The sequence below is a fragment of the Melanostigma gelatinosum genome (assembly GCF_949748355.1).
Source record: "Melanostigma gelatinosum genome assembly, chromosome: 1".
NCBI lineage: Eukaryota > Metazoa > Chordata > Actinopteri > Perciformes > Zoarcidae > Melanostigma > Melanostigma gelatinosum.
The window spans coordinates 24,261,588-24,275,208 of NC_136634.1; the positions used below are offsets into that span (position 1 = coordinate 24,261,588).

A 13,621-nucleotide genomic window follows, 5' to 3' on the forward strand; every position below is an offset into this window, starting at 1 on the left:
AACAGATGGTTTGTTTTGCTCTCTCCGTGCTTTATGGTCATGTAACCTCCACGTGTATGCATATATGATGACAGTGCTCCACGGACTCACAGCAGTGTTTGAGTAAGAAGCGATAACGTTAGAGGGCTGCTGTTATAACAGATAACAGCAGCAGCAGATTTGGGACAACCAACAAGTCTCTTCTCTGGCCTTCTGTCTCTTTAGTATAGTACAACAGTTTATTTTTGATTGTAAAACAAGGGTAGGTTAGCTTACCCACATCTGGAGCTAATAATAACGGGGCACCACCCTGCGAAACAGGGACCAATAACCAAACGATAAACTAAGTCTCATAATTAGTGTTCACTCACAATGTCAGTAGTCTGAGTACTATTACACATTCAGAGTGCAAGTGAAGGTTTAAGTTCGAGCACAGACCACATATACAGTTATTATCACAATACATGCACAAAGTAATCACAGACAGCTGCTCTTTAAAATATAACAGAGTTTATTACGTTCTAATACTAATGATCTAGTCAACTAACATCTAAACTAACAACTATACATTCATGAGCACGCTATCGAAAACCAACAGACTATTGAAAAGAGGGGGTGAAGTGTGTGTGTACATGTAGTGTGTGTTTGGAGAGAGAGAGCGAGAGCGAGAGCTCTGGCACACCACAGGAAATGAACACATTGGGCGGTTTGCCGTCATCCGTGCCATAAATCTTCAACACTACAGCATTCTATATTTGGTTTTTAGCCGCCACACCAACTTACAGACAAGAGTACATAGTGTAATATGCGTTTGGGTTTGAAAGGTTTGAAACTAAAGTCGCTGATGCATGTGATTCCCAGAACTCAAAGTTCAGTGCCAATGCTCTCCCAAATGTCAGTAGAGACATGTAGGAATCCTCTAAAACCCATTATTTGGCTCTGACTAATTGTTGGTCGAAGGACTACTCTGTTTTATATCCGACTTTATTCCCATATATACCAGCTACTACCACAGTCATGTGTGTGATTTTGTCTGGGCGGTCACGTGTGCTTGTGCAGGTGTACAATGTTAGCATGAAAAAGGAGTCAGAGACACAAGCCAGATCCCCAACATGGCCACCCCTGAGGATTTACAGAGCGCTATTAACAGCCAAACTCTTGAGACCTTCTGAACACACCGTTTTGTGGGTTTTGTGGGGCAGCTGGGACCTATACACATCTCAGGAAATGGTTCCATTTTTTTTTTTACATCTATACCGACAGAATGTACTTTGTCTTTCTTCTGCCCTGTAGAGAGAGTACTGCAGTGGTCTCTGAGCGTGTGTGTAGAATTGTGTGTATGCAAGATTGTGCATATGCCGTATGTGTGTATGGTAGTCGGAGAGGGGCTGCAGGTGCGGCCTGTGCGTATCGTGGCGTCAGGATTGATTAGTTCCAGAGACAAGATGTGAAGATCCAGCAGCATACTGTCAAAACATCAGGCTCCTCTCCAGACAGCTGGATTTTCATTCAGACCATCACATGGACAAAATACAGGCTTAGGGGTAACGGACTCTCTAGGACACTATTTATAGGGAAGTTGTGTGCAATCCAGTTTGGGCTCTTTTGGGCTATACTTTCTGCCGCCAGAAGATCAATGACTTGCAATAGAACGTTCGAGAAGAATTATTCATTTGACCTACAGAGAGATGATTCCAGTTGATTTAACACACACTGACAACCATAAAGGAGGTCCTCAGCTGTGTGAGCAGCAACGCGTGTGAACAGATTGCACATTTGAATGTACAATTTGGTTTCATCAAATTACTTAAACATCTGTGGTTCATTTTAATTAGTTAATCATCTCGCGACCGTTCAGATTTCTCTTGTGACCCTATGTTTGGGTCCTGACCCCCAGGTTGGGAACCATTGATCTAGATCAACAGTTCAGTTTCAACACTCCCCCAAAACAAAATCGAAATGTTTTTCTCACCCACAGCTGGAGCATCATACTCTTCTCCCAGCAGAATCTCTGGAGCAGAGTACGCCAGCGACCCACAGCTGGTGGCCAACATGGTCCCGGGTTGGAATAAGTTGCTGAACCCAAAGTCTGTCAGCTTCACCGCCCCCTGCTGGGGGAAGAACACCACGTTCTCGGGCTTCAGGTCCCGGTGCACCACGTGGAGCTGGTGGCAGTACGCCACGGCGCGCACGATCTGGGCGAAATGGCGCTTGGCGTTGCCCTCGGCCACGCCTCCCTCGTGGCGGAGGATGTAGTCGTAGAGGTCGCCCCCCTCGGCCAGCTCCATGACCAGGTAGAGGGTGGTGGGCGTGTCAATGACCTCGTAGAGGCGGACCACGTTGGGATGCTGCACCAGCCTCATGCATCTGGAAATAACGAGTAATTATGGCGGGTAAATAAGGATGCCTAGAGTGGTGCGGCCCCTTCAGGGCACCTCAAAATCTACACAGGTTTGCTCTTTTTTTGTTCCATGTTTGGCTCAGATAAGATTCAGATGAATCACACACAGTTCACTACCAGTATGCCTGTTTAAAATCCAATTAAATCTGACCTAAAATAGCTACAAAGTGCTCCCACTTCAGTTTTCAATCTTTTCCTAAATCATTTCTTCTCAAGCTTCGTCTTTCAGTGTAGTGTACCTCACTTCCTGTAAGAGGTGGCTCGCCGCCATCACGTCGAGTTTCGTCTTGTCAATCATCTTGACAGCAACCAGTTGCCTGGTGTTGACATGACGAGCCAGCTTGACCACGGCAAAGTGGCCTCTGCCCAACGTCCGACCCAGGTGGTACAGTCCGCTGAGATCGGAGCGACCGGGGCTGCTCCTGGGGTCGAGGTGCCCCTCCTGGGCGGAGGTTCTCTCTCCAGAGGAGTCCATGTTGGAAACAACAACAAAAAGGGTGTGGGGGGGGGGGGGGGTAGGGGGGATTCGGAGGGGAGGAGGGATTGAACTGAAAGAGCTTCAGGAGAGAGGGACAAAAAAGGAAACGGGAGACGGAAAGCAGTTGTGTCAAGGTGTCGGGGACGGAGGGAGGAGGGGTTGCAGGGCAGCGAAGTTCCTCACCGATGGGGAGTTGCCTGGCAGTACAAAGAAAAAGACAACACAGTGAGACGAAATGAGAGCGTTGAGGATTTCAGCCCTCGGCCCCCGAAAGGGAAACGGGGCTTAGAGGAGGTCAGCTAGCGCCTCATCCCTCCGAGCGCTGGACCTCATTGAAATTTCGCATCGTTTGACAAAGGCAGAGAAGATGGAACAAGTTTTCTAAATCAAGCAGCGAGGACTAGATCGCGATGTATAAGGAGAGTACACTCTAGTAGCCCAGAAGGAGAACAATAGAGGGTCAATTATGATTTATTTTATCGTCTGTGATGTTGAAGGGCTGCATTTGACTCCATCTCATATAACAGCCATCCAGCACAAATGGCACGCCAAATCAATACTGTAACAGGAAACCATAATGTATGTGCGTGTGTGTGTGTGCGCACGTGTGTGTCATTAGTTTGGCTAAGAGGGTCAAAAGGTGGCATTAGTCCTGATGATGTCATCATCAGACCCCCCCCCCCCCCAGGGTAACAAGTTTAGCTGCCATCATCATCTTCATTACCGCGGTCACAATCAATGGAGTGGTCTCGTGTGACGTCACAGTTTAGCTGTCGGCCATGTTGGAGTACACACAGCCACTGGCATGCACGGCTGAGTCGCATAACCTATCGGTGGTGAACTTTTGTGCTGTCTTTGGTTGTGGCAGCAGAGCTGTTAGAGACAATAAATCATTCTTTCGTTTGCCAGCGGTCATTACACATCAAGGAAATGACACGAAGGAACTATTCAAGCGACGTCGCGAGAAATGGCTGTCACGCATCTCGAGATATAAAGGAATGGAATTTGGCGTACACTAGAGTATGTGCGGATCACTTTATAAGTGGTCAGTGATTTTATTTGCAAATTCGTTTGTGAACAGTATTTAATAAAGGAAATATAAATTAAACGTTGACATGAGAAGGTTACCGAAGCTTCATCGGCCCGTGACAGCAGTCGGTGCCAGAGACGTGTCGAGCGTGTACAACAGGCGAAACACAGAGATGCAGCCTCAGCATTGCTTGATATCAGTTTAACGTCGGATCATAAATATATATATATATGTATATATATATATATATATATGTGGGGGGGGGGGATGAAGTTAGGAGTTAGTTGAAAGTGAATTCCTACACACACACACAATGACATGCACGTACAATGTAAACAAACACACGTGTCTGTTTGCGCTGAGTAAACAATTGAATATTGCTAAATATCTGACCAGATCTGTATATATTTACTCTTCCAATGACGAGATGAGAATTCTCGACGACCGTTGCTTTGACGTCTCGGACCCATCCACTGACAAACTGATTATAAGCGTCGAGCCCTTTGTAGCACTCCAACTCGTCTTTTGTGTAAGGACTCGGGGTGTTCACGAGATACGCGTAGATGTTGGCGTAGTTTACCGATGGAAGATAAGTAGGATCGGCACTGAAACGATCTGCACTCATCGTATAGGGATCCAAGTTACCAATAACCTTCAATTTGGCCAGGTAGCGAACCTTTGATGCACTATCCAGTGATTCAAAGTATTGTATTTTCGCCGCACTTCCTTGTTTACGCGCCGCCATGTAGGATCTGTATGTACTCCAACATGGCCGACCGACCTCGTAACTAAGGAGATCGTGACGTCGGTGAGACCACTCCATACAGTTACCACTGTCAACTTCATCGCTGTTACCTTTATCTTATTCATCCTCGTCACCAGCAGCATCGTATCATCGCCATCACTTATTCATTAGGGAATAAGTGATGGTGACACAGACACAGACACACGCACACGCACACACACACACACACACACACACACACACACACACACACACACACACACACAGCTCCACTGGGCCGAGTGAACAGAAGCAGGCCTCACCGGGTTACTGTCCTCTGATATCCTTGGCTGTGCAGGTTCATCGGATCCAAAACACCTACATGCCTGCGGGCTGCTACACTTGCGGCAAAGCCAGCTGTTCTCTACTTGGCCTCAACCGCAGTCCCGAGTTGGCACATACGCATGTAGTCATCCTCCTTGCGGCAGCTCAACACCTCCAAAACAAACGCCACCAACAACCTCGCGGAACAACCGGACGAGCGCGGGGGGAATATAACGCCGCTAACCTCGGTGCCCAACTTACCATTGTTATGCAATAATATCCCGTAGCCGCGACCTGTCCAGCAGCGCGGTTCTCTCTGTCACTCCGCCGCCTCGCCGCGCTGAACTCGGACGTAAGAAATGACAGCGCCGCCTCCTCGCTTTCTTTCATAACACTCCATGTTCGCGGTCCATGTGTGCACATACTTTTCTCATGACCGCCCGCCTCAATTCTTTCCAGAGTCTCGAGCTGCGTGACCGCGCGCGCGCGCGAGAGAGAGAGAGAGAGAGAGAGAGAGAGAGAGAGAGAGAGAGAGAGAGAGAGAGAGAGCTACAGCGGGACGGGAGCATGCAGACGTGCGCGCGCGTGCACGCACATACGCGCGTGTGTCCAGCTTTCCTTCTGACGTCAATACATTCCAACTCGCTCCCGCGGCGCAGCAGCAGCAGCAGCAGCAGCAGCAAGAGAAGCAGGCAGCGGCCGCGAGCCTCTTGTGCTCGTGCGCAGTGGAGAGAGCAAAATGACTGAATGAATGCTCAGGAAGTCCAAGAAATTATATAACTGACTAATGAGTGTTTTTTTCTCAAAATAACAGTAGGGAGGGGGGTCGGGCACAACGACCTATGCCATAACCTATAGAGATGCTTCTACTATAATGACTTTATTCATATGGCTTGAATTCACACAGACTCAGAGGGCCACAACGTAAATGAGGACTGAAACAAAACAGTTGTTTCCATTTATACCCCTTTTTGTCATGAGGAAAATTCACAGAGCATTATTTTACTGTAGGGAGCTACAGCGTGTCAAATAGACTCTTTGAAAGATTTACTCCTGACCTCATCATGTGGCCTGAATGTAATACATTCTTTTTGTGTGTGTTAGCCTGTTTCCATGTCCATTTATTGTATCTGATGTCACATTCAGCAGCACCTCCCACTGACAATCACACTCTTGAACTGACTGCATTTCATATTTTGTTGTTATCTGTAGGTTTTAAAATTCAAGCATGAATATATTGAAAAGTGCGCTATTGGGCACGAGTCTGCTGGATGATCTCATCCCAGCTTCTCTTTGTCTCCTCCAACCAGCCAACCTGCAGAATAATGGGGCCACCTAGTGGTACTTTTCTTTCTTTCTTTCGTTGCAATATCTACCTGCAACCCGAACAATACAGAGGAAGTAAGGGGTTTATGGGCACCGGCAGCAAAGTAGAACAAAATGGACAAGAAATTAAGTACAAATACTTCAAGAATTGGCGAAAAATTGTGGATCACATCACTCCAGTTCTGAGGTCTTTGCACTGGCTTCTTGTCCAAGAAATAATTGACTTTAAAATCCTGCTGGAGTGTGTTTAAAAACACACTGGACCACTGCTACACTGTAATAAAGGATGCATATCGCTCAGTTCCCCGTGCAGCTTTGGGACTCTCTGATCACTCTTTGATTCATCTCCTCCCGACCTACAGGCAGAAATTAATATCTGCAAAGCCTGGTAAAGACTGTGAAGAGATGAGATGGACCAACGAGGCAAAGCTGGAGCTACAGTCCTGCTTTGCCTGCACTGATTGGAGTGTTTTTGAGGCTGCTGCTACAGACATACATACATCAGTTTTTGTGAGGACATGTGTGTGTCGAAAAAAACCTTCTGCACATTCAACGACATGGTTCACTGAAAAACTCAGGCAGCTTTGTCGGCCAAGGAGGAGGCCTACAGAAGTGGGGACAGGATCCTGTACAACCAGACCAGAAACACATTGACAAGGGAGATCAAGGTAGCAAAGAGAAGCTACACTGAAAAGCTGGAGAAAAAGTCTTCAGCCAACGACCCCTCGTCAGTTTGGAGAGGCCTGGAAGTACTCACCAACTACAGGAGCACACCCCCTGCCTCCTCCTCACCTCTCCCAACCGACCCCCCACCGGCACTGAGGATCTGCAAAGAGGATGTGAGTCGGCTCTTCCACAGACAGAAGATCAGGAAGGCACCAGGCCTAGACGATGTGTCACCCTCGTGCCTGAAAGTCTGTGCTGAACAGCTGGCCCCTATCTTCACACAGATCTTCAACCCATCACTGGAGCTATGAAGTCCCCTCATCCTTCAAATGCTCCACGATCATCCCGGTTCCCAAGAAATCCTCCATCACAGGATTAAATGACTACAGGGCCGTCGCCCTGACGTCTGTGGTCATGAAATCCTTTGAGAGACTGGTGTTGCATCTGAAGGTCATCACAGTTTGCCCTGCAGTTTGCCTACCGTGCAAACAGGTCGGTGGATGATGCAGTCAACATGGGTCTGCATTACATGCTGCAACACCTTGACTCCCAAGGGTCATATGCAAGGGTTCTGTTTGTGGACTTCAGCTCTGCGTTCAACACCATCATCCCAGCAACACTCCAACCCAAACTCTCCCAGCTCACTGTGCCAGCCTCCACCTGTCAGTGGATCACACACTTCCTGACTGACAGGACGCAGCAGGCTGGGAAAAATCACATCCAGTACCCGGACTATCAGCACAGGCGCCCCCCAGGGATGTGTGCTCTCCCCACTGCTCTTCTTCCTCTACACCAACGACTGCACCTCAGAGGACCCGTCTGTTAAACTCCTGAAGTTCGCAGACGACACAACGGTCATCAGGGACGGTGATGAGTCTGCGTACAGGCGGGAGGTTGAACAGCTGGTCCTCTGGTGTGATCAGAACCTGTAGCTAAACAGGCTCAAAACTGTGGAGATGACAGTGGACTTCAGGAGGAGCCCCCCAACACTGCCCCCCTCACCATACACAACAACACTGTGTCCGCTGTGGAGACCTTCAAGTTTCTGGGATCCACAATCTCCCAGGACCTGAAGTGGGCTCCCAACATCAACACCATCAGGAAAAGGCCCAGCAGAGGTTGTACTTCCTGCGCCAGCTCAATAAGTTCAACCTGCCTCAGGAGCTGCTGATCCTGTTCTACTCAGCCATCATCCAGTCTGTTCTCTGCTCCTCCATCACTGTGTGGTTTGGATCGACCACCAAACTGGACAGAAACAAACTACAACGGATTGTCAGGTCTACAGAGAGGATCATTGGTTCCAGTCTGCCGTCCATCCTGGACGTGTTCACTTCCAGAGTCAGGAAACGGGCTGGAAAGATCAGTGCAGACCCTTCACACCCTGGACACAAGCTGTTCCCACTCCTCCCCTCTGGTAGGCGCTACAGAGCTCTGTACGCCAAAACCACCAGACACAGGAACAGCTTCTTTCCACTGGCCGTCACTCTGATGAACAATAAATCAGTCAAACTGCACTACTACCTCTGTTTGCACCATTGTATTATATATATATATTAGTGCTGGGCAAGTTAACACGTTATTATCGCGTTCACGCATTAATTAATCATTCGACAATTATTTTATCGCGCGTTAACGCATTTTTTAATGTTTTTTTTTGTTTTCTCTTGAAAGACAAGAGACAATACATAGACATAACAACAAGAGGATGACAAGAACAGTGGGATGAAAGCCAGCAAACATCCTATAGTCAGTTGTGTATGTATGTATGTGTGTGTGTGTGTGTGTGTGTATGTCCTTGAGCCTTTTGAGATGGGTAAAAAAAAATAATAATAATAATAATTAAAAAACAACAACAAAAAAACAAGTATTTTTAATGTATTAGTATTGTAACAGACTGTCTCGTGTTTATCGTTTTGTATTGGAGATGATATGTCCCTTCAGTGTTGCCGTAGAGAAAAGGCGACTTCCGCTTCTGGTCGAGGGGGGGGGGGGCAGAAATAAAGAGAGAAGCTGCACCAGCTGTTGCTCTCCCTGGAGACTACTGGATATCGCTGTGGTAAACTCAGCAGACACTTACATGTTCGTGCACCTATATGCTGGCCATGTATGCACGCGTACATGGCCAATAAAGCAGATTCAGATTCAGTTTCAGTTTCTTTTGGTTTGTAAAGCACTGAATGGTTTGGGCCAAAATACAATTACACACTTCAGTTGAAGTACACTTCCTTCCTGTAAGGTGAGTTTAGGGGGTTTGTTCTCATTAGTAAGCCGACTTCATGAGGATCCCCCCTCTTTCAATATTCCTTCACCTTTTATGTTCATTCATCTTTTCATTAGTTTCTATCTCTGATATGTAGACCGTGTTTCTTATTTGTCTTGTTTATCTCTTGGGGGGGTTAAAGAGTCCTTCAGTTTCACTTTTGCTTGTCTTGAGACACAGTTATTTTTCACAATCTAAAGGTGTTGTAACTCGGTCTTTTAAATGTTTTTATTAATATCACAACAACAAAACTTAACAGAAAAGAACAGATCAGAATTTTGTTTTTTGAAAGCGTTAAAAAATGTCAGTTGACGAAAGCTGAAACTCGACCTGTATTTATCTTTCTCAATTTCTGAATCCATAAATCTATAAAATGGAACAAGTAGACCGTTACTCAAATGCACAAATAACAAATCTAGAGTATGTGACTCCTGCAAATGTTACATTGACTTGATAAAACTAGTCAGATCAATGAGCTCAGCTTGGGTTAAAAGTTGTTATTCTAGTGCTGATTGTCGAGTTAATGTGATTAAATGATTGAAATGAACTCAGTTGTGGACATTTAGAAAGCAAAGAGTCACATCACCCGCTTCTTATTGGAATAGAACGGTCCAGTTCTACTGGTCATGTTATATGGTCATTATAGCTCCGTTCTGACTGGATTTACGTCTGTAGAGAAGGCGCGGTGATGATGACAGCCATAATACCACTTCCTCTTTTTCTGTGCACTCACTGATCCTCCCAACATTTCCAGAGTCCTCTTGCATTTAAAAGTTCATCTCTAAATGTTTGTGCATCAAGCTGTCTTTTTTCCTGTTATTGACTTTCATCAACTTGATGCACAGTTTGACTTCTATGTGACAACTGAAGAAGTAGAAAAGGAATTTGCTAACCTGAAAAGTACCAACTCATGAACACTAACTGTCAACTCATGAATGGGGCTTCTGTTTGCTGTGCAGGTGCACGCTTGCAATGGCTCAGCCTGCGGGGACGGAGGAGAGGATCCACTCTTCTGAAACCCCTCCAGTTGGACAAGATCAGAGGTCCGATCAGGATCTCTTACAGTTGACAATGTCTTTTGTCCGTGAGATTTTTACCTGTTAACACCAGAGTGATGCTTGCATGTGTCTGTTACAGCTGAGAGATGCAGCAGAGACCAGACTGTCCAGAACACAGAGGGATCACTTGATTTGTATCCACGCTGACGGTCACTTCTGATGACTTGGTAGTTTCTGTGCATCCAGCAGATGTTGTGGATGAATGTCTCATAATCTCAATAGTCTGACAATAAATTAATATGTTGATTTATAAACCGCAGAAAAATAAAATAAAAGAAGTGAGAATTTAAGAAAATACATGAATCACTTAACTGAGCTGAGTCAGTAAAGTCAACGGCCTTTTCTGGAAGATCAAAACGACTTTTAAATGTTTGGACATTTGTCCCTTTATACTAATCTAATAAATAATTAAAGTGAGCATTACGGGGAAACTACTTTAAAGAATGAACTTTTCCTGAACTTCTCGGATATGTCTGCTTGGTAGTTTGTTTATGCAACGGTTGCTGTGAGTGGATATCTTTTGTTTTATTATTCTCTTTTTATTGATGGAAAAGCAAAACATTTTATTGTCTCTAAACACATATACATAAACTCATCTGTATACCAATACACTTGTCTCCACATTTACCCTTCAATCAATCATTCAGATTAAACAAGAAAGAAACAAAAAGCATATTACTGCTGGTGAGGCTCTGGTTTCCGGGACATGAGACATATGGTTCGACCAGGAACCCGAAAAAATCTACATTGAGCCGCAGCCCTATGGGCCACCGCTCGAAGGGATATGCGGAAGGGTGATTGGGTAAAAGGGCTAAAGGGGATTCTTTCCTGTGTGAGTTTTCATGTGTACCTTTAGACCTCTGTTGCTCTTAAGTCTTTTATCACAAACTGAGCAGCTGAAAGGTTTCTCTCCTGTGTGGATTCTCATGTGTACCTGTAAAACATGTTTATGTCTAAAAGATTTCTTGCAAACTGAGCAGCTGAAAGGTTTCTCTCCTGTGTGGATTCTCATGTGTGTCTTTAAATATCCACTCTGTATAAAAGATTTCTTGCAAACTGAGCAGCTGTAAGGTTTCTCTCCTGTGTGGATTCTCATGTGTCTCTTCAGATCTCCACCTCCACTGAAACATTGATCACAATCTGAGCAGCTGTAAGGTTTCTGTCCTGTGTGGATTCTCATGTGTACCTGTAAAACATGTTTATGTCTAAAAGATTTCTTGCAAACTGAGCAGCTGAAAGGTTTCTCTCCTGTGTGGATTCTCATGTGTGTCTTTAAATATCCACTCTGTATAAAAGATTCCTTGCAAACTGAGCAGCTGTAAGGTTTTTCTCCTGTGTGGATTCTCATGTGTCTCTTCAGATCTCCACCTCCACTGAAACATTGATCACAATCTGAGCAGCTGAAAGGTTTCTCTCCTGTGTGGATTCTCATGTGTCTCTTCAGATCTCCACCTCCACTGAAACATTGATCACAATCTGAGCAGCTGAAAGGTTTCTCTCCTGTGTGGATTCTCATGTGTGTCTTTAAATATCCACTCTGTATAAAAGATTTCTTGCAAACTGAGCAGCTGAAAGGTTTCTCTCCTGTGTGGATTCTCATGTGTCTCTTCAGATCTCCTCTGGTGCGAAATGTTTTCTCACACTCGGAGCATCTAAAATGTTTTTCACCAGCGCTACATCTTGAATCACTGACACGGACTTTATCACGTTTCAAAGAGTTTAAACCTGACTGAGGTTCTCTGGTCTCCTTCCAGTCATCAGTGTCAGAAGCATCTCCAGTCTTGTCATCAGTATCTGGTTCTGGATGTCTATCTGGATCTAAGTTCCTGTCTGGTTCTGGTCCGCCACAGTCCTCTCCATCAGCTTCTGTTTCCATCTGTTCAGTTTGTCTTTGATGAAGCTCTGAGGACTGAGCCTCCTCTTCATCATCTTCACTCTTCACAGGAGTGAATGAGAACGTGACATCAGCCTCCTCCAGCCCTTGAAGCTGCTCTCCCTCCCTCCTGGTCCAGAGTTCCTCCTGGTCCTCTTTAATATGTGGGGGCTCTGGGTCCTCCCGTTCCTCTTTAATGTGTGGGGGCTCTGGGTCCTCCCGTTCCTCTTTAATGTGTGGGGGCTCTGGGTCCTCCTGGTCCTCTTTTATGTGTGGGGGCTCTGGGTTCTCCTGTTCCTCTTTAATGTGTGGGGGCTCTGGGTCCTCCTGGTCCTCTTTTATGTGTGGGGGCTCTGGGTCCTCTTTTATGTGTGGGGGCTCTGGGTCCTCCTGGTCCAGACTGGAGCTCCACTCCTGCTGCTCAGAGGGAATCTCTTCTTTAACCAACAGCAGCTGCTGTACGTCTGCAGGAAAACAGTAAACACACACAGAGGCGTTACAAAGACATTCTAGAATTGAGCAAATAGTCTCCTGTACATACACTTCCAGAGTATCACTAGAACCAGATAATACAATAATGTAATCAACTTATGTGACCATGAACATATGAACCATTTTAAGCTGCCAAATCCATGTGGTGTTATCAAAGCGAACAAACTTGTACTTTAAGTTGAAATATTTCCTGTCATCTAGAAGCCGGGAGAATTTCATTTTAAATATGGTCTTTAAAATGTATCATTCTGTGTACTCTGAGAAGAAAATTAAATGACAAGACATTTACTTTAAGCAAAAAACTAATGTATTATTCAGTTATTAATCAGTATTTCAGCTCTAGTTGAACAGTCGGCCCGTTAGCTTTTTTTTAATCAATCAATATTATTAACCTTTATTGAGACAAAATCCATTGAGACCGAGGTCTCATTTTCAAAAGTTTTCGTCATATAAAAACAAAGATAGCAAGAGTAGTGAGAACCATCGCCGATACAAAATGTGATTAGTTTTCATTTAATCCTGTTACTGTATGGCTTAATATTAACTTCCACAGTTACTGTAAAGCCATTATAATTGTGGCTTATCTTCTATTTACAATTAATATGCATTCAATCCAGTTTAATTCTTGAAATCATGAAGGTTCAGGCTCCTTAACGCTCTCTCATTACTTCAGGGCCTTTGGGAGCAACTGCACTTGAGATTGTTGGGACCGGAAGTACACTTGCTGTGGTCATTACAGTGAACAGAGTCAGGCAGTGTGATGAGAGGGCACGTGAGCCCTTGTTGCTGTACTTTATCTCATTGGAGCAGAGGCTGCATTTAGCATACCCTGCCTCATCAATGCATTTAAAATACGGTGACAGCAGGAAGCTGTACTGCTCTCTTCACGTCTGTTTAGACCTCCACCTTTATCCAGGACCAGCTCCACTCACATCTCAGCCCTGCGTCAAGCTGCGCTACACACACACAACATCCTCTTCCTGAAGCTCTTTGACCTCATCATCTCATCA

General features: G+C 45.4%; 2 protein-coding genes across 2 annotated transcripts in view; both read right to left on the minus strand.

Moving 5' to 3' along the window:
- Positions 1 to 494: 494 nt before the first annotated feature.
- LOC306796306 (SNF-related serine/threonine-protein kinase-like) lies at positions 495 to 5,362 on the minus strand. Its single transcript, XM_079295166.1, has 3 exons — positions 5,198 to 5,362; positions 2,620 to 3,055; positions 495 to 2,346 (listed from the first exon to the last, which is right to left on the minus strand). Exons 2-3 carry the CDS (start codon positions 2,853 to 2,855, stop codon positions 1,893 to 1,895), a joined length of 690 nt encoding a protein of 229 aa, XP_079151292.1. The 5' UTR covers positions 2,856 to 3,055; positions 5,198 to 5,362; the 3' UTR covers positions 495 to 1,892.
- A 5,507-nt stretch (positions 5,363 to 10,869) lies between these two features.
- Positions 10,870 to 13,621, minus strand: part of LOC306781056 (uncharacterized protein) — a 7,080-nt gene continuing 4,328 nt past the window's right edge. Inside the window, exon 2 of the mRNA XM_079273706.1 lies at positions 10,870 to 12,583. Coding sequence (XP_079129832.1) covers positions 11,058 to 12,583 — 1,526 coding nt within the window. The 3' untranslated portion in view covers positions 10,870 to 11,057. The remainder of the gene's footprint in view (positions 12,584 to 13,621) is intronic.

What these genes read in the sequence shown, in the direction of transcription:
- LOC306796306 (XM_079295166.1), bottom strand. Translation starts at nt 2,855, where the DNA reads ATGGACTCCTCTGGAGAGAGAACCTCCGCCCAGGAGGGGCACCTCGAC. An exon ending in CACCTCTTACAGGAAGTGAG is followed by an intron (nt 2,347 to 2,619) that starts GTACACTACACT and finishes CGTTATTTCCAG; the next exon opens with ATGCATGAGGCTGGTGCAGC.